The sequence below is a fragment of the Pogona vitticeps genome, chromosome 2, assembly GCF_051106095.1.
Source record: "Pogona vitticeps strain Pit_001003342236 chromosome 2, PviZW2.1, whole genome shotgun sequence".
NCBI classification, from domain to species: Eukaryota; Metazoa; Chordata; class Lepidosauria; order Squamata; family Agamidae; genus Pogona; species Pogona vitticeps.
Genome location: NC_135784.1, coordinates 2,943,540 through 2,970,811, shown reverse-complemented (window position 1 = coordinate 2,970,811; position 27,272 = coordinate 2,943,540). Strand labels below are relative to the sequence as shown.

Below are 27,272 nucleotides of genomic sequence, written 5' to 3'. Positions count from 1 at the left end.
AGTAATGCCATCTGACTGGAGTTAAGAGACCTGAGACTGGTAAATACAGTTCGGCTGGGATACGTTTCTCTTTGCTTTTCCTTGGACTTTGTGAACTGTAAACAACAGAACTTGCTGGTATTCGGGAGAAGAAAGGAGCTGACGTGGTGGACTGGGCTAAGGACCATCAAGGGGTTAATGAAAATCACAAGACGGGCTTCAAGGACATTCTACTGGGCAGTTAGAGACCATGTGACTGTTGTTTTGTACGTCGGATCCCAGACTGCGTGTGATTGATAACAGAAGCTTGCTGAGCTCAGGAGAAGAAGAAAAATTGTGCCACTGTTCTATTTGATTTTGTACTTGCTGGGTTAAAAGTTGATTTTATATTATAACACTTGGACAAAGACTAGAGGGAGCTCTAAGGGGAGGTTCATGATGAGGGGTTTGGATTGTTGACAAATTGTGGAAACTGAGGAAGGATATCTAAGGGGTGATTGTCGTAGTTAAGGGCATAGTATTACAAACCCCAAAGTCTGAGATAGACTCCAAGAATTCTAGAGAACAAATGGTGACTTGGTATGTTCAATCCCAAAGTTTTGGAGCAGTGGTACAGGAAATGGAGAAGGATTGGCAGATTAACATTCAGAGGATAATAACAACAGGGTTTCAGCAATTGAATGAGGGTCTTAGCAAAATAGAAGATTTGATGAGAGGGATGAAAGAGGAGACAGTAGATGTTAAACAAAACTTAAATGAAGCTATACAAACTTTAGAACCGTCTATATTAGGCATGACACCAGGTAACATAAATGAGATAGAGAGTTGTCCAGTGACCTATGCAGCTTCCAAAATTAAAAAGTATTATGTCAAAAATTTCAAGGAAGCAGAGACACTGAAACCAGAGAATTTTATGGTGGAAATATGGGAAGTGAAAAAAAGGAATATTCTATCAGATGGGCTGAAAGAATCTTCAATTCAAAAGGAAACTGAACGATGGGATGTATTGTATAAACGGCAGCAGCTACCAGACAGTGTTGGAGTAACATAGAAGAAAACTAAAATTAAATGATAAGATAAAACCAGGACGGTAATCAAATTATGAAAAAGCAAAAGGTTGATTTGTATCTGCAATATGAATTGATCAGTATACCTTATGTTCTCCTATCTCCCAACCCCCCTTTTTCCCCCTTTCCCCTCATATTTTCTGTACCTTCCATCCCTATTCTTAAATATTAAAAAAAAAGTACTGATAAATTGGACCAAGTTCAGAGGAGGGCAACCAGAATGATCAGAGGGCTGGAAACCAAGCTGTGGGAGGAAAGATGGAATGATGAGAAAAGAAGGCTGAGGGGACATACGTATGTTCACACTCTTGAAAGACTTCAAAAGCTCTCCTACAAAAGAGGGGCAGGATCATCCCAGAGAGCGGGACATGCAAAAATGGGCTGAACTGTACAGAAAGCCAGATTTAGGCTGAATCGGGCGAAACTTCTCAACTCTTGACAGTGGAATGACCATGGGATCTACTACCTTCATTGGACAGAGGGTTGAGGGCCTTACAGGCCCCACCCACCTTCACTATTCTCCGATTCTGTACCTCAAGAGGTGGTGAACCAGCCCTGGAGGCATTCAAAAGAAATTCAGACAACCACCTGGCAGATATCCTTTGATGGGTTTACCTTCACTGAGCAGAGGGCTGGACGGGATGGCCTCAGATTCCCCTCCCAACTTCATGATTCTGGGACTCATGCTTTCCGAGGGGCAGCCTGCCTTGGAGAACGTCTCACTGCACATACGCGAGTCCCCCTCTCAGCTGAGGGGCAGGCGCGCAGGGAGCCCAGCCTCTGCAAGCAGCTGCTAGCCTTCCTCTCACGATGGCAGCAGGAAAACCAGAGGGGCCGCAGGAATGGAGTGGAGGGAGGAAGGGTGTTGGGGCAGGAGGGGGCCAATGAACCCAAAAGTTCAGGAACAGGAGACTGAATTGAGGGATGGGGTCCTATATACAGGGTAGTAAAGTTGGGGGGTGGAGAAGCGGGACAAATGGTTTTACCCCGTAGGTTGCAGAGGGAGGTGCTTCGATTGTCTCATGACCCACCCCGAGCAGGACCCACCCTGGCCAGAGGAAAACGGTGGTTCTTCTGGCCAAACAGGAGGGAAGAGGTGGACGAAGGCTACCCATCATGTCCCCAAGGCCCATTCCCTCCAGCGAAGCCACCCCAAGCAGGGCCATGAACACCGAGGCCCCACCGAGGACAGGCCTTTCGACAGAATAGGGAGATTTTCCACAACAGGTTTCTCTAAAAAAGGTCTTCACTGACCAAGGATCTCACTTTTATCAGCTGGACCTTTGGACCGACGTGGAAATTGTAAGGAGCGAAGCCACCAAAGGTTTCCATTTGTAATTCCCATGCAAATGGGCAAGTGGAATGGTTTAATCGGAACATTGAAGGGAACATGTTTACACCTGTGGAGGAACCAGTGGTGGGAGGGAACCACCAAGGACAATCCTTAATTTAAAAAAAACAACAGATTTCTTGCCACTTCTTGCTCGCCTCCTTTCTCGTTTCCTGAAATAATCTTTTCTCCTCTTCCGCAGCCTGAGCAACGCCTGCCACCTGGCAGCAGCTGAGATTCCCCCCACAGCCTGGGATCGGGGCCCCAGTGGTTCAGGCGCAAAGCTCTGCCTCCCTTCCTTGGCTGTGGTGTTTTTCCCTTCCTTCCAGATCACTACCTTGCCTGCCCACAAGTTTAGGAGACCGAGGCACCCCATCCATGCCGGATGCAGGGGAAGAGGGGGGTCTGGTGCTCTCGGGAGCATCTGGTGGGGGCACGGGGAGAGACAGGAAAGGGAGCTAAGAGGGGCCCCGGGCCTGATCCACCACAGGGCTCTCCTGAGGGTCTTACGTATCTTCCTCTAGGAGAAAGGCGAGAGGGAAAAGGAGTCCCTCTCCCACCTTTCCCTCTCCAAAAGAACGGGACACCCAGAAGTGGCTTAGAAGGAAAAATTTAGGAGACTCCCACACCAAACTGCCTCTCACCCACAGCAGTTAAGGCAGGGTTGAGCTGAGGAAGATTGTGAACTAAAATAATAACAACACTCTGCACCTGTTCAGAGAGGCAGCATGGTAGATAACCTAATGGGGGATATTGCAATCTGGGCTTGAAACTGCACTTGGCCCATGAAACTCACTGGTTGCTTCCCTCCTTCTGGGGCCTTCTTTTGGGAAACTCCTGAGGTGTCCTCTTCCCCACTCTCCACGGGGTTTGGCTGGAAGCCACTTCACAGGCTACGAAACACAGAGAGAAAGGGAGAGGGAGAAAAATCCTTCCACCCACCCACCCCAAACTGCCACCTGGGTTTCCATGGTAAGCGCCAGGTCCAGACGTATCCCCAAGCTGCGGACTTCACTCTTTGCAGCAAGGGCTGTCCCCCCAAAAGGAAAGGGAGTCAATATACCGCTGATGGAAGGGTCTCCCCCCCTCAAGACCTCCGTCTTGTCCGGGTTCAGCCTCAATCCATTCGACTGCATCCATTCCAGTACAGTGTCCAGGCAGCGCTGAAGGGACAGGACGGCATCTCCTGCAGTAGGTGGAAAGGAGATGTAGAGCTGTGTGTCATCAGCATGCTGATGGCACGATGCTCCACATCCCCTAATGACCCCACCCAGCGGCCTCATATAGATGTTGAACAGCATTGGGGAGGTAATCAACCCCTGCGGAACCCCACAATTGAGACTCTATGGGGCCGAGACCCTCTCCCCAAGCTGCACTCTCTGGAGATGGTCCTCCAAGAAGGAACGGAGCCAGGCAAGTGCCAGGCCACCGACTCCCAACTCGGAGAGCCTCCCCAGGAAGATACCGTGGTCGACGGTATCAAAGGCAGCTGAGATGTCGAGGAGGACCAACAAGGACATGTTGCCCCCATCGGCCTCCCTCAACAGGTCATCCAACAGCGCGACCAGTGCCGTCTCTGTACCATAGCGCGGCCTGAAGCCCGACTGAAATGGGTCTAGAGCATTGGTTTTGTCTAAGAGCGCCTGAAGGTGGTCTGCCACCACCCTCTCGAACACTTTGCTGAGGAAGGAAACATTGGCGACGGGCCTATAATTTCCAATTTCATCCGCCGCCAGATTTGGTTTCTTCCTAATGGGCCTAATGAGTGTCTCCTTGAGGGCAAGGGGGAACCTGGTCCCTCCTGAAGAGACCTATTAGTTATTGCAGTGGCCCATTCAGTTGTTACCGGCCTGGCTGCTTTGATTAGCCAAACCGGGCAAGGGTCGAGAGAGGAGGAGGAGGCCGGATAGCGATCAAGCACCTTGGCCACCACATCTGGTGTCAAAGGCTGAAAAGAGTCGAGAATTACCGGGCAGGACGGAGCGCTGGACATCTCTGCTCGATCCATTGTGTTTTTTAAAAAGGAGAAAGGTCACGGCGGATGGCCTCCACTTTTGATTTAAAAAACGCTGCAAACTGGTCAGGTGAGATGCTAGCGGGGGGGGGGGCGGCCTTCACCTCCCTGTTTTTCAGAATGGAAAGAGGGGCAGGGGGTGAGGAGCAGAAGGGGTGGAGCCTCAATGCGGGGGGGGGGGAGGTGCACAGACAGGAGAGGGGAGGACCATGTGGGGGGGGTCCGAGAGTCTCCTTATTCTTCCCCCACCAACAGGGTCTGCGCTGCCCACCTTCCCCAGGACAAGAAGCAGGGAGAGTCCCCGGGGGGGGAGCCCTCCCCACCCCACGGGCACCCTCTTGTCAGAAACGGGGTGGGGGGCGGAGGCGGAAAGAGAAGTCTGGGGGGGATTTTTGCAGGGGGGGTTGCGGCTCCCACCCCCTCCGTTGATTTCTTCCAGCAGAAGATCAGGGGTGGGGGAAGCGGGGGGGCGAAAGGGGCAACAGCGGGGAAGGGGCGGCCTTTCTGCCCACCCAGATCAGGCACCTCCGCAGAGGCAGAAGGGGGGGGAACCCACCTATCACCCCCCCCCACCGCGACATTGTGAAAGGAACTCGACTACTGTATTCCTTCTGGGCCACTTGGGGAGGGGGGGGTGATTCACGCGTCGCCCCATCCGGACTGCAGGGCCTTTGGGGGTGGGTGGGGAGGTTCTGTTTGTTCGTTTCTTAGCCCCCCCCCCCCCTCCTGTCCGCGTCTTGCACCTCCCGATTGCATAAAACAACGTGAGACTGATTCCTAGAGAGGAACTCTCTTCGATTAGAGACATTCTGGTTGGCTTGAACAGAGAGAGAAGATTCCTAGAGCGTGAGCGTCCGAGACAAGAAAGAGATCAGAGAGACACGGAGTCCTAGAGGGGAAGCGCGCCAGATGAGAGAGATGGATTCCTAGAGGCGACTGGAAAGGTGAGGCAGGAGGGGGTGGGAAGCGGAAGGGGCGGAGCCTCAACGCGGGGGGGGGGGAGGTGCACAGACCGGAGAGGGAAGGACCACGTGGGGGGGCGTGCGAGAGCCTCTTTATTCTTCCCCCACCAACAGGGTCGGCCAAGCATTTAAGGAGGGGCCCTCGGGGGGGGGGAAAGCAGGGGGAGCTGAGGCCCTTTTTTGGGGGGGGGAGACACCCTCTATCAAGCCCCCCCCTTTAGTGGCCCTCCTGGAGCTGAGCCCCCCCCCCATGGCCGGGACCAACATCCTCCTCCCGGAGAGAAAACCGAGCCCGGGGTCGACCCACGGTGGGGAGGGTGGAGGGGACGTGGGGTCCGAGGGGAAGGTGGGACCCCCCCACACACACGCACAGCCCAGCGAGGAAGGGGGAGGCAGAAGGTCTTGGTCTCTGCAAGCTGAAGAATTGCAACAAGCCTTCCTCCTTGCAGAAGGGGTCGCAACTCACACAGACACAGACACACACACACAGAGAGCCCCTGAACCAAGGGATTCTTGAGAAGGGGAGGGGGATCCAGAAGGGGCTCAGGAGGACAGGACAGGCATTGGGATTGGGAGGGAGGGAGGGGGGAGCCCCCTCACAGCCAGTTGACACCCCCCCTCTTCTCCCCTAAAGCCCCATTTGTGGGACCCCCTCATGTCCTCCCTTTACAGCCCCCTCCCTCCCCCCTCCCTGCACCCCCCAGGAAAGGGGGCCTGAAAGTAACTTTTCCAAACCAGGGCAAAACGGGGGGGGGGTTTGAGGCTTTGGGCGGTGCCTAGACGAAGGAGAAATTGGGAAGGGAGGCTCTTTTTTGTTTCTTAAAAGTATCTCTGCAATCCCTTAGGCCCCCCCTCCTGTCCTGGTCCTTCAGCCCCCACCCCTGATCACTCACCTCCTGGCCGCTCCTCTGGTGGGAAAACTCGTGAGGAAATCGCCCCTCCCGCCCTTGCAAAGCAGCCAGCCTTGGGGGAGGGGATCCTAGAGGTGGGGGGGGCAGGAGGAGGCTGGAGCCCAGATTCCCAACTCCGGTTCCCCTTGGACGCAGCGCTGGGAGCAGCTCCCCCTATTCCCCCCCCCCCTTTGAGGAACCCATGGTCGAAGGGAACCACAATCCTTCATTTGAAAAAAGAAAAACACATTTGTGAGGGACAGGTCAGGAATCACTCCTGTCCATCACAATAGAACCTTGACGGTTCAACCAATGGGTGAACAGAAGAGGCGGAACTAAAGATATTTAAGAAGAATGGATGATAGTTAATGGGCAGTTAGAGTTTGGAGTTAGGTTAGCAGTTAGAGAGGACTTCAGTTAGGGATGAAGTAGGTTCAGCAGTTAGGGCCAGTGTTGTGTTAGAGAAGAGTAATAGAGAGACAGGGAATAAGAAAAGAAATGAATAAATACTTGGATTAACACGATTCTACATAAGCAACTATAAATGTTACTAAAGCACAGTTGATTGATTAGATGAAACAAGACCATCCATGATTTACTTTACACGATTACTTATGAACATTTTAATAAACATTGTTTAATGGAAGAAAACTGATTTAAATGTCATATTTGATGCAGTGAGGAGTGACTCCTCTGGTGGCAGCGGAAAGGGTTGAAAAATAAATGTCACACCTGAAAGTGAACCTGGGTTGTGTGGAGGAACAAACAGGGGAACTGGGTTTGTGACAAAATTTCTTGCCACTTCTTGCTCGCCTCCTTTCTCGTTTCCTCTAGAAGATTCCGAGAAGACCCACGCAGGAGCTATTTTACCCCATTTGTGTGAATTCAGAGGGGTCCACGTGGAGAACCATGGCTACAGGTAACTAACCTCTCTTTTTTGTACTATAACTGAGACTGAGTACTATACTATAGGCTGAGGTTCGCCCCACAGCCTGGGATCGGGGCCCCAGTGGTCCGGGCGCAAAGCTCTGCCTCCCTTCCTTGGCTGTGGGGTTTTTCTTTTCCTTCCTTCCAGATCACTCCCTTGCCTGCCCACAAGTTTAGGAGACCGAGGCAACCCATCCATGCCGGATGCAGGGGAAGAGGGGGGCCTGGTGCTCTCGGGACCATCTGGTGGGGGCACGGGGAGAGACAGGAAAGGGAGCTAAGAGGGGCCTTGGGCCTGATCCACCACAGGGCTCTCTTGAGGTTCTTATGTAACTTCCTCTAGAACGGTGAGAGGGAAAAAGGACTCTCTCCCACCTTTCCTTCTCCAAAAGAACCTGACACCCAGGAGTGGCTTAGAAGGAAAAATTTGGGAGACTCCCACGCGGAGCTGCCTCTCACCCACAGCAGTTAAGGCAGGGTTGAGCTGAGGAGGATTGCGAACTAAAATAATAACAGCACTCTGCACATGTTCAGAGAGGCAATCTGGGCTCGAAGGTGCACTTGGCCCGGGAAACTCACCGGTCGTTTCCCTCCTTCTGGGGCCTTCTTTTGGGAAACTCCTGAGGTCTCCTCTCCCCCCCCCCGGGGTTTGGCTGGGAGTCGCTTCACAGGCTACGAAACGAAGCGGAGAGAACCGAACCAAAAGCGAAGGGAAGAAGGTGGAGGTTTCACACCCACTCAGTCCTCTGCGAGGGACAGAGAAGAAGAGCAGGCTGGGTCCAGCCCATCTCCATGGCTTCTCTGCCCCTCGAGAGCGGCTAAGGGAGACCCTGTCCTGCTTTCCTCTCTGGATAAAAAATAAGGCTTTTCCAGCAATGGCACCAGGAAGGCCCCCCCCCGACACAGAAAGGGAGAGGAGGAAATCCCTCCTCCCACACACCCACCCCAAAACCTTTCCTGCAGTGGATAACCAGCCTGGGATCTGGTCAAGAGGGGGATCTGGTCGGCCCTTCCCTCTCCTGGATCCAGAGCCACAGAACCGAGTTCTTCTGAAGAGTCCCCTTCAAACACCAGAGAGGGGGGGGGATCCAGAAGGGGCTCAGGAGGGCAGGGCTGGCATAGCCAGGGTACCCTATCGCTCCCAGCTGACACCCACTTCTACGCAGCACAATTTCTGGGACCCCTCATGCCCCCCCCTTTGCAGCCCCCTCACTCACTCCCTGCACCCCCAGAAAAGGGAGCCTTAAAGTAACTTTTCTAAGCCTCAGGAAAAGGGGAGGGTCAGGTGGGGGGGTGTTGTATGGAGGATGGAGCAATTGGGGGGAGAGAAAGAGCACAGGGGGAAAGAGCTCCCTCTTTTTTCCCCCTCTGCCACCACCGCCCCCCCAAAAAGGCAGCCTGCCGGGTCTGTGGAACAAGGCGGTGTCTCCTCGGACGAAAGCCAAGGAGAAGCCATTGACACACATAGAGAAAGCCCCCCCCCCGTGTCTTACTCAGGCGGAGGGGGGCGAGGGCAGGATCGAGACCCCTCCCAGACTTCCCAACTGTCTCCCCTCCAAATTCAGCCCCTCCCCCAGGAGGGAGGAGGATCGTGAGAACAAAGGAGGCGCACTGCAGACCGAGCGGGAGGAGGGGCCCCAATCCGGACTGCAGGGTCCGGGGGGGGGAGAGGGTTTTTTGTTTGTTTGTTTGTTTCTTAAACGTATTTCTGCAACCCCTTAGCCCCCCCATTGTTCCAGTCCTGCACCCCCCACCCTGATTGCTCACCTCCTGGCCGGTCCTCTGACGGGAAACTCGTGAGAAAGCCTCCGCCTCCCCCCCCCCGTTGCAAAGCGACCTTTCCGAGAGCCTCATTATTCACCCACCAACAGGGTCCGCCAAGCATTTAATGGCCGGACTCTCCGGGGGAGGGAAGCAGGGAGCTGAAGCCCTTTGGGGGGAGAACCCCTCTATCAAGCCCCCGCCCTTAGTGGCCCGCCTGGAGCGGGTTCCTCCCCCCCCCGGGGGAGGGGACCAGCATCTTCTGTTACCTTTGAAAATTAAAGTTCAGAATCTCCGGCAAGGACAACAGGCTGAGACGCGCAGCTGATACTAAAGCCAATCTTTATTAGAAAGTACAGCCGGACTCTTGGTCTTAAAAGCAGAGAAGGGCATCGATTAAAAATTGCATAGCCATTTTATAGGGTTTTGCACAAAGAGCAATAAAGCAAAACATAATTCCCTTATTGGTTCCCTGAACCCCAAGTCTGGATCCTGCTTCTAATTGGACTAAAAATGCTAATTAACTCCAAACATTGGTTATGCGTAAATATGCGTTGTGCCCCCCCGTGTTCCCTTGACCTAAAGTCAGAATATGCCCAGGGTGTGCAAAAATGTTGCCTGAATGTCTGAAGAGATATTTTCCCTTTCCCTCTTATCTCATTAAGATGTTGATTTCTCTTATTGCTGGTCTGGCAAGGATCAAGGTAATTCTGGCATGCAGGAAGATGTTCTAAGAGTACAAGGGCATTACAAGAGGAAATGTCATCTTATAGCGTGGAAAGTTACACGAGTTTGTTGGAGTTCTGTTACAAAGGTTACAAGGTATTTTGATTACAGACTACATAGCCCATTAACTATGAATAAGAATGAAGAATAAAATAATATTGCTTGTTAAAATAAGTTTTCATCCTGGCCTCCTTACACCTCCTCCCGGAGGGAAAGCGAGCCCGGGGTCGACCCACAGTGGGAGGGGGGGAGAAGCAGAAGGTCTTGGTCTCTGCAAGCTGAAGCATTGCAACAAGCCTTCCTCCTTGCAGAAGGGGTCGCTACTCACAAACACACACACAGAAACACCCCATCATGAAGAGCCAGCGCCCTCCCCGCGGAAAGCTAGCCTGTCCTAGCTAGAGGTGGGAGGGCCTCGGAAGAAAGAGAAGTGGGGGGGGTTTGCTGCTCCAGCAGAAGATCAGGAGCGGGGGAAGCGGGGGGGGGCTTTCTGCCCACCCAGATCATGCACTGCCGCCGACGCAGGAAAAAGGAAACCCCCACCTCTCCCCCCCGCGACACTGTGAAACGAACTCGACTGTAGGATCTACTGTATTAATATTGAGCGATTCTGGGGGAGGGTTGCGGAAGAGGGGGGGCCTGAATCACGCGTGGCTTTGCACTACCATGCGGGGGGGGCGGCGGCGGAGAAAGGCTCTCTGGCCTCCCCTGGTGGCCGGTTCCTGGCATGGCGCCTCGGAGACTTTTTCACAGAGAAGGCCAAGAATCTGTATTCTCACTGGGCGACAGGATGGAGAAAAAGAGATCCATAAAAGCCCCCAGAAAACAAGACTTTCCCCCCCATGGCACCAGAAACGCCCCCCCCCTTCAACACATACATACAAATGGAGGGAAGGAGGAAATCCCTCCACCCACCACAACCCCCCTCTTGTATTGGATCTCCAGCCTGGGATCTGGTCAGGAGGGGGATCTGGTGAGCCCCACCCCTCCCCTGGATCCAGAGCCACTGAACCAAGGGCTTCTTAAGAGCCCCCCTCTTAAGAGGGAGGGGGAGGGGGAACCAGAAGAGGCTCAGGATGGCAGGCCAGGCACCTGGGGGAGGGAGCCTCCTTGCCAGCAGCTGACCCCCTTTCCCCCCCAAACCCTATTTCTCAGACCCGTGTGCCCCCCCTTTGCAAACCAATCTCTCCCTCCCTCCCTCCCTGCTGCAGGCCTGGAGCCTTAAAGTAACCAACCTGGGAGGAAAAGGGGGGGTTGAAGCTGGGGGGTGTGCGTAGACGAAGGAGAAATTGAGGGGAAGGGATGCCCCATCCTTTCCCCTCGGCCACCCCCCCAAAGGGGGTCCTGCAGGCTCTGGGGAAAGAAGGGGGGTCTCCTCGCAAAAAAGCCGAGGACAACCCACTGATACAGGGCTCGGGTGTCTTGCGGGGGGGATGAGGACGGATCGATACCCCCCCAGACGTCTCCCCACCCCAAGGAGGAGGAAGAGGAGGAGGGACAGGATAAAAGAGAGACGCTTCCCCCCCCCCTTGTAAGGCCTTCCCCCGTTGCAGACCAGGATTGAACGGCCTCTGGGGATCGATGGGGGGGTATTTTTATAACATATCTCATTGCAAACCCTTCTATCCCCTTAGCCTCCCAGCCAGTCCTGTGCCCCCCCCTTCATTGCTCACCTCTTTGCAGGTCCTCTAGCGGGAAACTGGCGCGCAAGCGGCCTTTTCGGGGGGAGAATCCTAGAGGTGTGGGGGGGCAGGAGGAGGCCAGACTCCCAGCTTCCCACTTCCGGTTCCCCCTCGACCCACCCCTGGGAGTGGCTCCTCTTCTTTCCTTCCCCCCCCCTTTGAGAGCTCTCGGAAAGAAGGGGCAGCTGAGGAGCGGAAGGGGTGGAGCCTCAAGGTTGGGGACCACTGGTGAGACGGGAGACGGATTCCTAGAGAGGAAGTCTCTTAGATTATTAGACGTTCTGGTTCCTGCAACAGAGAGAGAGAGATGAGAGATCCGGATTCCTAGAGGGGAAGCACGCCATACAAGGGAGAAATGAACATCACACCAATTATTCATATGGTTTCTCCCCAGGATGTGAATCTGTTTCATTTCAGCACCATAGCACTTGAGGAGAAGCGTTTCACATTCTCTGGATTGTTCTGCTCCTTCTGTGAATTTTTCGATGTCAACAACTCTTATGACTTTGAAGCTCTCCCCACATTCCATGCATTTCTATGGTTTTCTCCAGTGGGATCTCTGTGATGCGAGCAAAGGAGACTATTGACACTGAGACCCTTTCCACATTCCATGCACATCTATGCTTTCCATTCCACGTGACTTCTTTGATGTATAGCAAGTGTATTGCTCAGACTGAAGCTCTTTCCACATTCCATAAATTCCTATGGTTTCTCCCCAGTGTGAGTTCTTTCATGGGAAGTCAACTGAGGACTCAGACTGAAGATCTTTCCATATTCCATGCATTTATATGGTTTCTCCCCAGTGTGAATTCTTTGATGGGTACTGAGGTTACTGTTCTGACTGAAGCTCTTTCCGCATTCCATGCCTTTATATGGTTTCTCCCCGGTGTGAATTCTTAGATGTGAATTCATCTGACTGCTGTGACTGAAGCTCTTTCCACATTCCATGCATTTATATGGTTTCTCCCCAGTGTGAATTCTTTGATGGGAACTCAGGTGATCTCTCCGACTGAAGCTCTTTCCACATTCCATACATTTATATGGTTTCTCCCCTGTGTGAATTTTTAGATGTAAACTCAACTTAGTGCTACCAGTGAAGCTCTTTCCGCATTCCATGCATTTATATGGTTTCTCCCCAGTGTGAATTCTTTGATGGGTACTGAGGCTACTGTTCTGACTGAAGCTCTTTCCGCATTCCATGCATTTATATGGTTTCTCCCCGGTGTGAATTCTTAGATGTGAATTCATCTGACTGCTGTGACTGAAGCTCTTTCCACATTCCATGCATTTATATGGTTTCTCCCCAGTGTGAATTCTTTGATGGGAACTCAGGTGATCTCTCCGACTGAAGCTCTTTCCACATTCCATACATTTATATGGTTTCTCCGCTGTGTTAGTGCTACCAGTGAAGCTCTTTCCGCATTCCATGCATTTATATGGTTTCTCCCCGGTGTGAATTCTTAGATGTGAATTCATCTGACTGCTGTGACTGAAGCTCTTTCCACATTCCATGCATTTATATGGTTTCTCCCCAGTGTGAATTCTTTGATGGGAACTCAGGTGATCTCTCCGACTGAAGCTCTTTCCACATTCCATACATTTATATGGTTTCTCCCCTGTGTGAATTTTTAGATGTAAACTCAACTTAGTGCTACCAGTGAAGCTCTTTCCGCATTCCATGCATTTATATGGTTTCTCCCCAGTGTGAATTCTTTGATGGGTACTGAGGCTACTGTTCTGACTGAAGCTCTTTCCGCATTCCATGCATTTATATGGTTTCTCCCCGGTGTGAATTCTTAGATGTGAATTCATCTGACTGCTGTGACTGAAGTTCTTTCCACATTCCATGCATTTATATGGTTTCTCCCCAGTGTGAATTCTTTGATGGGAACTCAGGTGATCTCTCCGACTGAAGCTCTTTCCACATTCCATACATTTATATGGTTTCTCCGCTGTGTTAGTGCTACCAGTGAAGCTCTTTCCGCATTCCATGCATTTATATGGTTTCTCCCCGGTGTGAATTCTTAGATGTGAATTCATCTGACTGCTGTGACTGAAGCTCTTTCCACATTCCATGCATTTATATGGTTTCTCCCCAGTGTGAATTCTTTGATGGTAACTCAGGTTAACTCTCTCACTGAAGCTCTTCCCACATTCCATGCATTTATATGGTTTTTCCCCAGTGTGAATTCTTTGATGGGAACTCAGGTTAATTATCTTACTGAAGCTCTTCCCACATTCCATGCATTGATATGGTTTCTCCCCAGTGTGAGTTCTTTGATGGGAACTCAATTCATCTTTCCGACTGAAACACTTCCCACATTCCATGCATTTATATGGTTTTTCCCCAGCGTGAGTTCTTTGATGGGAACTCAGGTGATCTCTCCGACTGAAGCTCTTTCCACATTCCATGCATTTATATGGTTTCTCCCCTGTGTGAATCCTTAGATGTAAACTCAACTGACTGCTCTCACTGAAGTTCTTATCACATTCAATGCATTTATATGGTTTCTCCCCAGTGTGAATTCTTTGATGGGAACTCAGGTGATCTCTCCGACTGAAGCTCTTTCCACATTCCATACATTTATATGGTTTCTCCCCTGTGTGAGTTCTTTGATGTGAACTCAGGGAACTGCTGTGACTGAAGCTGTTTCCACATTCCATGCATTTATATGGTTTCTCCCCAGTGTGAGTTCTTTGATGGGAACTCAGTTCATCACTCCGACCGAAGCTCTTTTCACATTCCATGCATTTATATGGTTTCTCCCCAGTGTGAGTTCTTTGATGTCTACTCAGGGCACTGCTCTGACTGTAACTCTTTCCACACTGTAGGCATTTGTATTGTCTTTCGACTCTCAGGGGTATTTCATGTGAAGTACAATCACTGTGCATCGTGATGCTCTTTCCTTTTTCTATGAACGTATGCCCTTTTTTCTTCTTCTTGATTGTTTAATCTGATCAGAAGTGCATCAAGATTAATAGCAGGAGAAGATGGAGTTTTCTTTATCTCTCTTTTTTCTGGCTTCCCTTCTTCCCTTTTCCTACTTTTAAATGTTTAGATTTTTTTCGGTACTTCACACTTGGGTTTTGTTTTCAATGAAATAATGACTGGCTCCATAGAATTCCTGTTGTCCTCTTCATCACCTGATGGAGATAGAAAAAGAGATCAAAGAGGAGTGCAATGTAAAAAACAAATACCTTATTTGTTTGGAGGAATTCAAATCCTCAGGGCCAGATGAACTGCATCTATGGACATTGAAGGAACTGACTGAAGAAACTGCAGAACCACTGTCTAATATTCTCTTGTCATCATGGGAGGGGGGTGAAGAGCCAGACAGGTGGAGGAGAGCTGACCGTGTCCCTATCTTCAGAAAGTGAAACAATGGAACTGAAAACCAGTCAGCCTGACATTGATCTCAGGGAAGGTTCTTGAGCAGATTACAGAACAGACACTCTGGAAGAAGATTCAAAACAATGAAGGAAGAACCGAAAGCCAACATAGAAAAACTGAAGGAACTGGGCATGTTTGGCTTTGAGAAAAGGAGCCTGAGGGGAGAGACGTGATTTTTTCTTTCAGTATGGCGGACGGATGCTACTTAGTATTGGTCTGGTCTCTGTGGTTTGTTATTAGTTTTCTATTATTACGTTCTGTCTAAATATTTTTTTACCCCACTTGATCCTAATTTCTACTGATCTTAAGTAATTGGAGAACTCTTCTTCACCCTCTGATGGGATGGCTAGTTTGTGCCCGTCTAAGGACAAAACAATCCAAAGTGGCATTTCGACAAGCGACAAAAGTGACTGTCGGAGCGTTTTAATCTTAGGGGGTGAGTGAAAACCCCGGTCTGGGTGTTCTAAGAATATCACAGGAGGTTCCGAGTGGTTCCCCCACTCAACAGTGGTACCGTCACTAACACCCAGAAAATCGTGGGAACGGAATGATCCGTTCATGATGGACAGTCTAATCTCTCAGGACTTCGTTGATTTTATTTCTGAATGGGAAGGACATCAGGACATCCTGGATTAACATCTGGCAGGGAAAACCTTTGAATGAAAACAGGGAATATGGTGTTGGTTTTGTGGTCAGAAACACTCTGCTGAGATCCATTGTTTCATCTACTGTGGAGAGAGAAAGAATCCTCTCTCTACAGCTCCATTCATCAGTGGGACCGGTCACCGTCATTAGTGCATATGTACCAAAACTCCCTCTTCATGGATTGCTGCCTTGTCGTGGCAAAGGGTCTTCAGTAACTCAGAGAAGCTATGGACTATGCCATGCAGGCACACCCAAGATGGACAAGTCATAATGGGGAGTTCTGACTATACACGATCCACCTAGAGCAGGAACTGGCAAGCAACTCCAGTATCTCTTTCAAGAATACCCCAGGAACAGAAACAAAAGGATAAAAGATAGGACGGAAGGTGTCTAACATGTAACTGAGGAAGAGCAGAGGACAAGTAGCTCCAGAGCTAATGAAGCGGTTGGGCCAAAGCCGAAAGGATGCTCAGCTGTGGACGTGCCTGGAAGTGGAAGGAAAGTCCGATGCTGCAAAGAAAAATACTGCATAGGAACCTGGAACGTAAGATCTATGACCTTTGAGAAGCTGGATGTGGTCAAACAGGAGATTGCAAGACTAAACATTGACATCCTCGGTGTCAGTGATTTAAAATGGACATAAAAGTGCGAATTCAATTCAGACGATTATCATACCTACTATTATGGGCAAGAAGGCCGTAGAAGGAATGGAGTAGCCCTCATAGTCAACAAAAGAGTGGGAAAAGCTGTAATGGGATATAATCTCAAAAATGATAGAATGATTTCAATATGAATCCAAGGCAGACCTTTCAGCATCACAATAATCCAAGTTTATGCACCAAGCACCAATGCTGAGGAGACTGAAATTGACCAATTTTATGAAGACTTACAACACCTACTAGAACTGACACCAAAGAAAGATGTTCTTCTCATTCTAGGGGATTGGAATGCTAAAGTTGGGAGTCAAGAGGTAAAAGGAAGAACAGGTATGTTTGGCCTTGGAGTTCAAAGCAAAGCAGGGCAAAGGCTAATAGAGTTTTGTCAAGAGAACAAGCTGGTCATCACAAACACGCTTTTCCAACAACTCAAGAGGCGACTACACATGGAAATCACCAGATGGGCAGTACTGAAATCAGAGTGATTATATTCTCTGCAGTCGAAGATGGAGAAGCTCCATACAATCAGCAAAAACAAAACCTGGAGCTGATTGTGGCTCTAATCATCAGCTTCTCATAACAAAATTCAAGCTTAAACTGAAGAGAGTAGGAAAAACCACTGGGCTAGTCAGGTATAATCTAAACCAAATCCCTTATGGATACACAGTGGAAGCAAAGAACAGATTTAAGGAACTCGATTTGGTGGACAGAGTGCCTGAAGAACTTTGGACAGAGGCTCGTAACATTGTACAGGAGGCAGCAACAAAAAACATCCCAAAGCAAAGGAAATGCAAGAAAGCAAAGTGGCTGTCCAGCAAGGCCTAAAATAGCAGAGAAGAGAAGGGAAACCAAATGCAAGGGAGATAGGGAAAGTTACAGAAAACTCAACACAGACTTCCAAAGAATAGCATGGAGAGACAAGAGGGCCTTCTTAAATGAACAGTGCAAAGAAATAGAGGAAAATAATAGAAAGGGATAAACCAGAGATTTGTTCAAGAAAATTGGAGATATTAAAGGAAACTTTTGTTCAAAGATGGATATGATAAAGAACAAAAATGATAGGGATGTTACAGAAGCAGAAGACATCAAGAAGAGGTGGCAAGAATACAGAGGAATTATACCAGAAAGATCTGGATATCCCGGACAACCTAGATAGTGTGGTTGCTGACCTTGAGCCAGACATCCTGGAGAGCAAAGTCAAGTTGGCCTTAGAAAGCATGGCTAACAACAAGGTCAGTGGAGATGATGGCATTCCAGTTGAACTATTTAAAACCTTAGAAGATGATGCTGTTAAGGTACTACACTCAATATGCCAGGAAATTTTGAAAACTCAGCACTTGTCAGAGGATTGGAATAATCAGTCCACATCTGTGAGCGGAGGAAGGAAAGTGAGCCGTCCTCACAGACATCTGAAGAGGAAGGAGGTGGAGGATGCGCTGTGGGCGAATTGATCAAATTAGACGATGAAGAAGGGGGCGCTAATAAAGCTATAGAGGTGTTCCTAGCGGAGAGGACCAGAGACTGGGGGGAGGAGTCGGGAGACTGGAGATGGGACGAGGTTATAAAGGAGGAGAGAGGAGAGAGAGGGACAGAGGGGGAAAAGGAAGAGAAAAGCACACAAACGAGAGAGACGGGAGCAGAGAGGGAGAAAATTGCAACGCTGGTAAAGAACTTCCCGAATTTAATGAAAGAAGATGGCCTGTTGCCTTTACCGAAAGAATTAAGCAAAGCCGGAGCTTGTGAGTTCCCAAGGGGATGGAGACCGGGAGTGGGTTTGGCTTCTCGCCCTATGATGGACAGGGAAACCCTTGGTGGAGCCAGCCCTTTTCTACCCAGGCTGGAGGGGTCGGTCGTGGTCCATCCTTGTTGCAGGACTTCCTGCTCAGTTCTGACTGCGTCGGTAGCGAGTCCGAACGCAATCACTCGTTTTGGGGGGAAGAAACAGTAAGAAACAAAGATGTAATGCCTGGGGCAAAACCCAAGAAGTAGAACTTGTTAACGAATGAAGAGTTGCCGGACCCGTCCAGAGTTACTTGATGAAAAAGTTAATAAAACCAATCCGTTTTTGACTGTTACATCGACTCCTGCAATTATTCCCGCCGAATCCCTTGGTCCGCCTCCTTCAGGAAAAGGACCCAATCACAACATCCCAATCCCAAAGAATGCTCCAACTACCGTACAATTACACTCATTCCACATGCTAGCAATTTATGCTCAAAATCCTACAAGGTAGGCTTCAGCAGTATGTGGACCAAGAACTCCCAGAAGTACAAACTGGATATTGAAGGGGCAGAGGAACTCCAGACCAAATTGCTAACATGCGCTGGATTACGGAGAAAGCCAGAGAGTTCTAGAGAAGCATCTACTTCTCTTTCATTGACTTTGCAAAAGCCTTTGACTGTGTGGACCATAGCAAACTATGGCAAGTTCTTAAAGAAATGGGAGTGCCTGACCACCGTAGCTATCTCCTGAGGAATCTATATGTGGGACAGGAAGCAACAGTTAGAACTAGATATGGAACAACTAATTGGTTCAAAATTGGGAAAGGAGTAGAACAAAGCAATATATTGTCGCTCTGCTTATTTAACTTAGAATACATCATGCAAAAAGCTGGACTGGATGAATCCCAAGACAAAATTAAGATTGCCAGAAGAAATATCAACAACCTCAGATATGCAGATGATACCACTCTGATGGCAGAAAGTGAAGAGAAATTAAAGAACCTCTTAATGAGAGTGAAAGAGGCAAACAAAAAAAAATGGTGTGAAGCTCTCAACATTTAAAAAAACCAAGATCATGGCCACTGGTCCCATCACCTCCTGGGAAATAGAAGGCGACGATACCGAGGCAGTGACATATTTAACTTTCTTGGGCTCCATGATCACTGCAGATGGTGACAGCAGCTACAAAATTAAAAGACACCTGCTTTTTGGGAGGAAAGCGATGACAAACCTAGACAGCATCTTAAAAAGCAGAGACATCACCTTGCCGACAAGTATATCTTGACTTCAGCAAAGCTTTTGACCAAGTGCCCCATGATCTCCAGATTATAAACTTAATTAAGTGTTGGCTCGATAGAACAAAGTATTGCATCTTGAAGAAAGAAACCAATCACAGTTATAAGATGGGCTATCCCGGGCTCAGGAATACTATAAGTAAAAAAAGATCTTGGAAGTATTTTTAAAAAGGTAACGGTTCCCTTTGACATTTAGTCCAGTCGTGTCCAACTCTAGGGCGCGGTGCTCATCCTCGTTTCCAAGCCATAGAGCCAGCGTTTGTCCGTAGACAGTTGCCGTGGTCACATGGCCAGCGTGACCATACATGGAACACAGTTACCTTCCCACCGTGGTGTACCTATTCATCTACACACATTTTTACAGGATTTAGAACTGCTAGGTTGGCAGGAGAAACACTATTTTAGGCATTAAAAGAAGTTTATTCTCCAAATCCCACAAGGTGCTAGCTCCTCTTTATTCAGTGTTGGTTAGGCCTCCTCTTGAGTTCTGTGTTTAGGTCTGAACAGCACACTTCAAGAAAAGTACTGACAAAATGGACCAATGGTTGTTGTGGGTTTTTCGGGCTTCTTGGCCGTGTTCTGAAGGTGGTTCTTCCTAAAGTTAGGAAGAACCACCTTCAGAACACGGCCAAGAAGCCCGAAAAACCCACAACAACCATCAGATCCCAGCCGTGAAAGCCTTTGCGAATACATTAAATTGGACCAAGTTCAGAGGAGGGCAACCAGGATGATCAGAGGGCTGGAAACCAAGCTGTGGGAGGATTGAGAAAAGAAGGCTGAGGGGACATATGAGCAGGACCCACATGCGGGTGTTGAAAACCCTGGCCAGAGGAAAATGATGCTTCTTCTTCCTGAACAGGAGGAAAGAGGTGGACAAAGGCTACCCATCGCATCCCCAAGGCCCATTCCCTCCAGCGAAGCCACCCCCTAGTCCTCTGCGAGGGGCAGAGAAGAAGAACAGGCCGGGTCCAGCCCATCCTTGTGGCCTCTCTGCCACTCGAGAGCGGCTATGGGAGACCCTGCCCTGCTTTCTTCTCCAGATAAAAAAAAGGCTTCTCCAGGAATGCCACCAGGAAGCCTCTCCCCAACACAGAGAGAAAGGGAGATAGATAGATAGATAGATAGATAGATAGATAGAGAGATAGATAGATAGATAGATAGATAGAGAGAGAGAGAGAGAGAGAGAGAGAGAGAGAGAGAGAGAGAGAGAGAGAGAGAAGGTGGCGGGGTGATGTTCTGTTGTATCTGCAATGCTTTCTTTTTCCAGAAGTGGTTGCGTGATTGATTTTGGCCACTGAAATCTTGGGTTGCTCAGTACGTATTGAAGCAGTAGTATAGAGTTGTGTGACACACAGTTCTAACCATGTTCTTGCTTGTCCTTGAAATTCTGAGGAAATTCACAGTATTTTCTTGTTCTTGGTCCCTCAGAAGTCAGCTCCAGGTTAGCGGCTCTGGGGATGCAGACTTCATCAGAGAGGACAGCGGACTGAAAACGTAACAGGCCTCTTTCTGGAAGCAGGACTGAAGCCTGCTGGGACGTTATGAAAACCCCACATCTCTCTTTGTTTGGCCCAGAAGCACCACAGAACAATTAAGAGATTTATCAGATCCTTTCCCCCCCCCCCCCCCATTAACAGGCAACATCAAGAAGATCTGAGGCGGCTAGCATGAAATCTTTCATAAATATACATTGAGGGGCATAGAGGATGCTAACAGAGGTGTGAAGGGGCCGCCGGCTCCTCTATGAATGTTGGCGCAAAACCCCTCTTTTATCTTAGATTCACTTGGTTTCTTCTTCCCACTCTGTCCTGTATCCGGTTATAAGAGACTTCCAGGCAACCCAGTTCTCTGTGTGAATGAGAGCTAGGCGTTTCCCCGAGGTTCTACCCATGTTAAGCGTTGAACTGTTCTTTCTTTCCACATTATAGTCCTGGCATCCTCTGCTATTTCTACAGAAGTCACCGAGGTCGTGAAGAACATTTCCTTGATTTTAATCGGGGAGGGGAAGGGGAAGAGCCAAAGAGTGGGGGCACTTTGAGAGAGAGAGAGAGAGAGGAAATCCCTCCACCTACCCATCCCAAACCCCTTCCTGTAGTGGATACTCTGCCTGGGATCCGGTCGGGAGGGGGATCTGGTGGCCCTTCCCTCTCCTGGATCCAGAGCCACTGAACCAAGGGCTTCTTAAGGGGGAGGGGGATCGAGAAGAGGCTCAGGAGGGCAGGGCAGGCATGGGGGGGAGCCCCATCGCCCCCAGGTGACCCCCTCTTCTCCCCCATAGCACAATCTCTGGAACCTTCCTGTCCCTCTTTTGCACCCCCCTCCCGGGACAGCGGGCCTTAAAGTAACTTTTCGAAGCCTAGGCAAAAGGGCGGGGATGAGGCGGGGTTGTTGTACGGAGGAAGGAAGGAGCAATGGGGGAAGAGAAAGAGCACAGGGGAAAGAGCTCCGTCTTTTTTCCACCTCCCCCCCCCCCAATGCAGTCTGCAGGATCTGGGGAACGAGCAGGGGCGTCTCTTTGCAGGAAAGCCGAGGAGGAGCCATTGACACACATAGACAAAGGGTCCGGGTATCTTACTCAGGCGGGGGGGGGCGGGATCGAGACCCCCCCCGACTTCCCATCTGTCCCCCCCCTACAGGAGGAAGAGGAGGAGGATCGGGAGGAAAACAAAATAGGCGCCACCCCACCCTTTGCAAGGCCTTCCCACCTTGCAGACCAAGCGGGAGGAGGGGCCCCATCCGGACTGTAGGGCCTCTGGGGGGGTGGGGTGGGGGTGTTTTGTTTTTGTTTGTTTCTTTAATGTATCTCTGCAACTCCTTAGTTCCCCCCCTCTTGTTCCGGTCCTGCGCCCCCCACCCCGATTACTTACCTCCTTGCACGTCCTCTGGCGGGAAAACTCGCGAGGAAATCGCTACACCCCCCCCCCGCAAAGCAGCAAGCCTTCCCCCCCCCCCCGGGATCCTAGAGGCGAGGGGGGGCAGGAGGAGGAGGAGGCCGGACTCCCACCTGCCCACCTCCGCTTCCGCCTCGACCCCCCCCCCCGGGAGGGGCTCCTCTTGTTGCCCCCCCCCCTTTGAGAGCTCTCGGTTTCTCCTCTTTTCCAGAATGGAAAGAAGGGGCGGGAGGGGGGGTGAGGAGCGGAAGGGGCGGAGCTTGAAACTGGGGGGGATGCACAGACAGGAGAAGGGAGGGCCACGTGGGGGGGGGGGTCCGAGAGTCTCCTTATTCTTCCCCCACAAACAGGGTCCGCCAAGTATTTCAGGCCCCCCTCCAAAGAAAGAAAGCAGGGAGCGTCCGGGGGGGGGAGAAGCCCTTTTCCAGGCAGATCAAACCCTTTGGGGGTGAAGCCCTCCAGCGCCCCCCCCACTTAGTGTCCAGGACCAGCGGCCTCCCCACTTAGAGAAGGCGAGCACGGGACCGATCCGTGGGGGGGACACGAGGCATCCGAGGGGAAGGCGCCCCCCCACACACGCACCCCAGGCGATGAAGGGGGAGGCAGAAGGTCTTGCTCTCTGGGAGTTGAAGCATTGCAACAAGCCTTCCTCCTTGCAGAAGGGGTCGCAACAAACACACACACACACAAACACACACACAAAGAAAAACAACAACATGCAGAGCCAGCGCCCTTCGGGGAGAAAGCTAGCCCCTGCTCCCCACCCCACGTGCACCCTCTTGTCAGAAACGGGGTGGGGGGGGCTGAGGCGGAAAGAGAAGTCTGGGGGGGTGTTTCTTGGAGGGGTTTTGCTGCTCCCGCATCCCACTCCCGCCCCCCCATCCCCGCCCATCCCGGCCGTGAAAGCCTTCGCGAATACAGATCCATAAAACCCCAGAAAACAAGGCTTTTCCCACCACGGCACCAGAAAGCCCCCCCCCCTTCAACACACGGACGCACAAGGTAAATCTATACCTCAATAGTCTAATGATTCGCATATCCTAAAATCATATTTCTCAGCAAACCTTTCTTGTTCTAATTTATAATGATTAATGTTTTAATGTTGTGTCCGGTTGTTTTGGGTGAAAAGCACCTTAGCTTTTCCCCACAAAACAACTTTTAAAGGGGGGAGGTATTGTTACAGACAGCTATGACCTCACCTGCCCGTCACTGCTGAAGCTGTGTGTCATCTGCCAATGGCGTGACGGAGGGTGGGACATAAGGGGTGGAGCTGTGGTATATAAGGGGAGTGAATGGTGTGAGAGAGTCAGATAGGGCTTTAAGAGAGGGAGATAGGGCTTTGAGATCGGGATGGTTAGGGCTTGGAGATACTGTGATATAAGAACTGTGCCATTTAGTGAGAGTCTGTGAGAGTATGTGTGTGATTGTTATAATATTATAGTGATTAAAGTATTATTTACATACAAGTGATTTACCATTCCTTTTGTTCTATACAATAAAGCTTATTTTTATTTTTAAATCATCCTTTGGCCTGAAGCTTCATTTGAGGGAATGGTTGGTGGCAGTGGTACTGAAGAGTGATTGAGTGTGACATAATAGCCCTTTTGTGAGGTATAAGGAGGCTGTTACAGTACCATTCCATGATCTTTGTCTGCAATAAATAGCCCGCATTGCAGAACAGCTCTGAGGTTGACTGGTGGGTCTTGGATTATTTGAGATTAATTTGTGGTGACCTTCTTTGAAGGTTTGGCCACTTCTGTAAACAGTGCACGTTAGAAATATCAGTCAGTCTGTGCCCAGGTGGCAAAGGGATCCTTACCTGGAGAGATCTCATTTTGAGAAATCTCCAGCGCTTGGGCCTTATGGAGGCCTCTCTAGCCTGGATCCAGATCTCGCTCCCCATCCAGCACAGGCTGCCACCCTCTTCCGTGATCTGCTTTTCCACTAACCAGGATCTCCTCTGAAAGTAAAATGAAAGCAGGAATAATAAAATGCATTGAATATTTGAATTCCATGGAATGTGCAGCATTAAAATCTCTGACAGAAAAATTTTGATCTGCCACATGGTACGGTGATTATATACGGAAAAATTTACGACCAGAACAGATTTCCCAAGGCTTGGATACAATATGATGATACAGCTGATAAGAGAGATGCCATGGTAGTTATTTCAGTCACCCGTGTCACCTTTCTTCTAGTACAATGTGACAATGTTTGCTATCTCTCAATGGTTTTTTTTGGTAGTAGCTGCAAATCATGCTATAATTTGTCTTTGACTTTTCTGTAGATGACAGTGTTGGTGCATATAACCCAATAAGGGTTACCAGTCCCACTGATGATTGGAGCTACAGAGTGTGAGACACGAGGTGAGGGGGTGGAATCCCCCACCAGAGTGTCGCCCTCCCTTAAGAAAGAACAGGAAACAGACCCACTTGCGTCACCTGTCATGATGGTACAACGGGGAATGGACACTGGAAACAAGAACGGGGGTTTGCCAAAATAACTCTAGCCACCCAGACTGAAGGGGAAACGGCGGGAAAAGAAGAAAGGGGCAGAACTCCCACGGAGGCAGGAATCGGGGATATAAAAGGGACAAGGGACGATATACCCGGGGGTTGGGAGTTAATATGGGTGGAACATCCCTGGACTGGGAAGTGTGAAAAGGTCCGGGTTCCTAGGGAGGAGGCAGACTACAGAAGGAAAAGAGGTCTGCCTCCTCGACCCTCGTATTGGGGGGAATCAGAGGCATGTGAGTGGTGCCGTAGGTTAAGAGAAGAGAAGGAAGCTCTGGAGAGATAAGAAAGGGAGAGAAGAGCATGGAGGCTGGAGGAAGCCTATTGGAGAGGGTTCTGGCTGGACCGTGGGCTCCCTTACGAAGAGATGAGGACCCCTTTGACCCCGAAGGGAGAGATGAGGAGACCATACCGCGAATAGACCCGGGAATAGACTCTTTGCACTTGGATGACAACAATTCCTTTACCGAGGGTCCCTGGAATGACTCTGAGTTTAATCCGTTTAACAAGAACCTTTGGATGCCCTCATGGGATCCGTTGGTCACGAGAGATAATGTTGGAGTAGAGTTAGAAGCCAAGAACCTGTTGTTCAATGTTCCAACAAAACCCAGATTTGATTTTACAACTCCCGAGACTCTGGTGTCTATGTCCAAAACAGAAGAGACCCATTTGAACCCTCACACAGAGAAAGGACTATTTCCCTTCCCGCAGTAGGTGGAACAACGGATCTCAGCAGAGTATTTCTAACATAAAAGCCAACACCATGTTCCCTGGTCCCATCTGAACAACAGTTCCATACTTGACCTCAAAGACACCCAAGGGCAAAAAAACAGAAGCTACATGGAATGTGAGAAGAGTTATCTGCAAGGTATCAAATCCCCACAAGACGGGATTGAGCAAGTGGAGGGAGGGTACAGTATATGTTCGCTGAAAGCCACAGTCCTCCGGGTCACCTTCCCGGTCACCTCTAGGAATCCGTCTCTCTTCTCCTGCGTGCTTTCCCTCTAGGAATCCATGTCTCGCTTTCTTGTCTCGGGCGCTCACTCTCTAGGAATCTTCTCTCTCTGTTCAAGGCAACCGGAATGTCACTAATCTAAGAGGGTTCCTCTCTAGGAATCCGCCTGAGGTTACAGTGGTCACCAACCATGAGGCTCCGCCCCTTCCGCTCCTGCCTCCTCCTCCTCCTCCCTCCCTCCCCCCGCTCCAAAGGGTGGGTCGAGGCGGAACCGGAGGTGGGAAGACGGGAGTCGGGCGTCCTCCTGCCCCCCCCACCTCTGAGATCCCCCCCCCACCAGGGAAAAGGCCGCTTTGCAAGGAGTTTCCCGCCAGAGGAGCTGGAAGGAGGTGAGCAATCGGGTGCAGGAGCGGAACAGGAGAAGGGGGGGCTGAGGGGGTGCAGAAATACATTTAAGAAACAAGCAAACAAACAAAACGCTCCCCACCCCCCCCAAAGGCCCTGCAATCCGGATGAGGCCATTCCTCCCGCTGCTCGGTCTGCAAGAGGCGAAGGCTTTGCAAAGGGGAGGGGAGGGGGAGGCGCCTGTTTTGTTTTCCTCCCGATCCTCTTCCTCCTGGAGGGGGGGATAAATTTGGAGGGGGGACAGATGGGAAGTCTGGGAGGGGTCTCGATCCCGACCTCCCCGCCCCCCCCCCGCTCCCAGGTCTGTGGCTCTTCCTCGGCTTTCTTGCAACCAGAGCCCCCCCCCTCGTTCCCCAGATCCTGCAGGCTGCCTTTTGGGGGTGTTTGGCAGGGGGGGTGAAAAAGGAGCTCTTTCTCCTGTGCTCTTTCTCTGCCCCCCCCCCGAATTCCTACTTCGTGCATACAACACCCCCACCTCATCCCACCCTTTTGTCTAGGCTTGGAAAACTTACTTTAAGGCCCCCTGTCCTGGTGGGGGGGGGGTTGCAAGGACGTAGGGAGGGGGCTGCAAAGGGTGGGACACTAGGGGTCCAAGGAATGGGGCTTTGGGGGAGAAGAGGGGAGTCAGCTGGCTGCGAGGGGGCTCCCATCCCACCCAATGCCTGCCTTGCCCTCCTGAGCCTCTTCTGGATCCCCCTCCCCCTTAAAAAGCAGTGGCTCTGGATCCGGGAGAGGGAAGGGCCGACCAGATCCCCCACCCGTCCAGATCCTAGGCTGGTGATCCACTACAGGAAAGGGTTTGGGGTGGGTGGAGGGATTTCCTCCCTCTTCCTCTCTCTCCCTTTCTGTGTTGGGGGGGGGGCTTCCTGGTGGCATTGCTGGAGAAGCCTTGTTTTATCTGGAGAGGAAAGCAGGGCAGGGTCTCCCGTAGCTGCTCTCGAGGGGCAGAGAGGCCACGGAGATGGCCTGGACCCGACCTGTTCTTCTTCTCTGCCCCTGACAGAGGACTGAGCGGGTGTGAAACCTCCACCTTCTTCAGTTCTCTCCGCTTCGTTTCGTAGCCTGTGAAGCGACTCCCAGCCAACCCCAGTGGTGGGGTGGGGGAAGAGACCTCGGGTTTCCCAAAAGAAGGCCCCAGAAGGAGCCACACGACCGGTGAGTTTCCCGGGCCAAGTGCCCAGATTGCAAGATCCCCCATTCGGTTATCTACCATGCTGCCTCTCTGAACATGTGCAGAGTGTTGTTATTATGTTAGTTCTCAGTCCTTCTCACCTCAACCCAGCCTTAACTGCTGTGGGGTGAGAGGCAGCTCCGCGTGGGGGCTTTTCCTTCCGAGCCACTCCTGGGTGTCCAGTTCTTTTGTAGAGGGAACGGTGGGAGAGGGTGTCCTTTTTCCCTCTCGCCTTTCTCCTAGAGGAAGTTACATAAGAACCTAAGAAGAGCCCTGTGGTGGATCAGGCCC

The 27,272-nt window shown here is 50.6% G+C and overlaps 2 protein-coding genes across 6 annotated transcripts in view; one reads left to right on the top strand and one right to left on the bottom strand.

Moving 5' to 3' along the window:
- LOC144587295 (uncharacterized) overlaps window positions 1–22,111 on the bottom strand; it is a 42,448-nt gene extending 20,337 nt beyond the window's left edge. The window contains 4 exon segments of the mRNA XM_078387369.1: window positions 2,887–2,890; window positions 3,004–3,009; window positions 12,265–14,482; window positions 21,914–22,111. Of these exon segments, the coding sequence (XP_078243495.1) occupies window positions 2,887–2,890; window positions 3,004–3,009; window positions 12,265–14,230 (1,976 nt within the window). The 5' untranslated portion in view covers window positions 14,231–14,482; window positions 21,914–22,111.
- The window catches only part of LOC144587240 (uncharacterized), a 32,676-nt gene continuing 12,485 nt past the window's right edge, over window positions 7,082–27,272 (top strand). Inside the window, exons 1-2 of one of the 5 annotated variants that reach the window (XM_078387209.1) lie at window positions 25,656–25,794; window positions 26,814–26,965. The gene's annotated coding sequence lies outside the window, so the exon portion shown is untranslated. Of the gene's footprint in view, window positions 7,162–25,239; window positions 25,319–25,610; window positions 25,795–26,813; window positions 26,966–27,003; window positions 27,041–27,272 lie in introns of those variants that run through there. The other 4 variants (XM_078387210.1, XM_078387211.1, XM_078387208.1 and 1 more) reach the window with 4 other exon arrangements.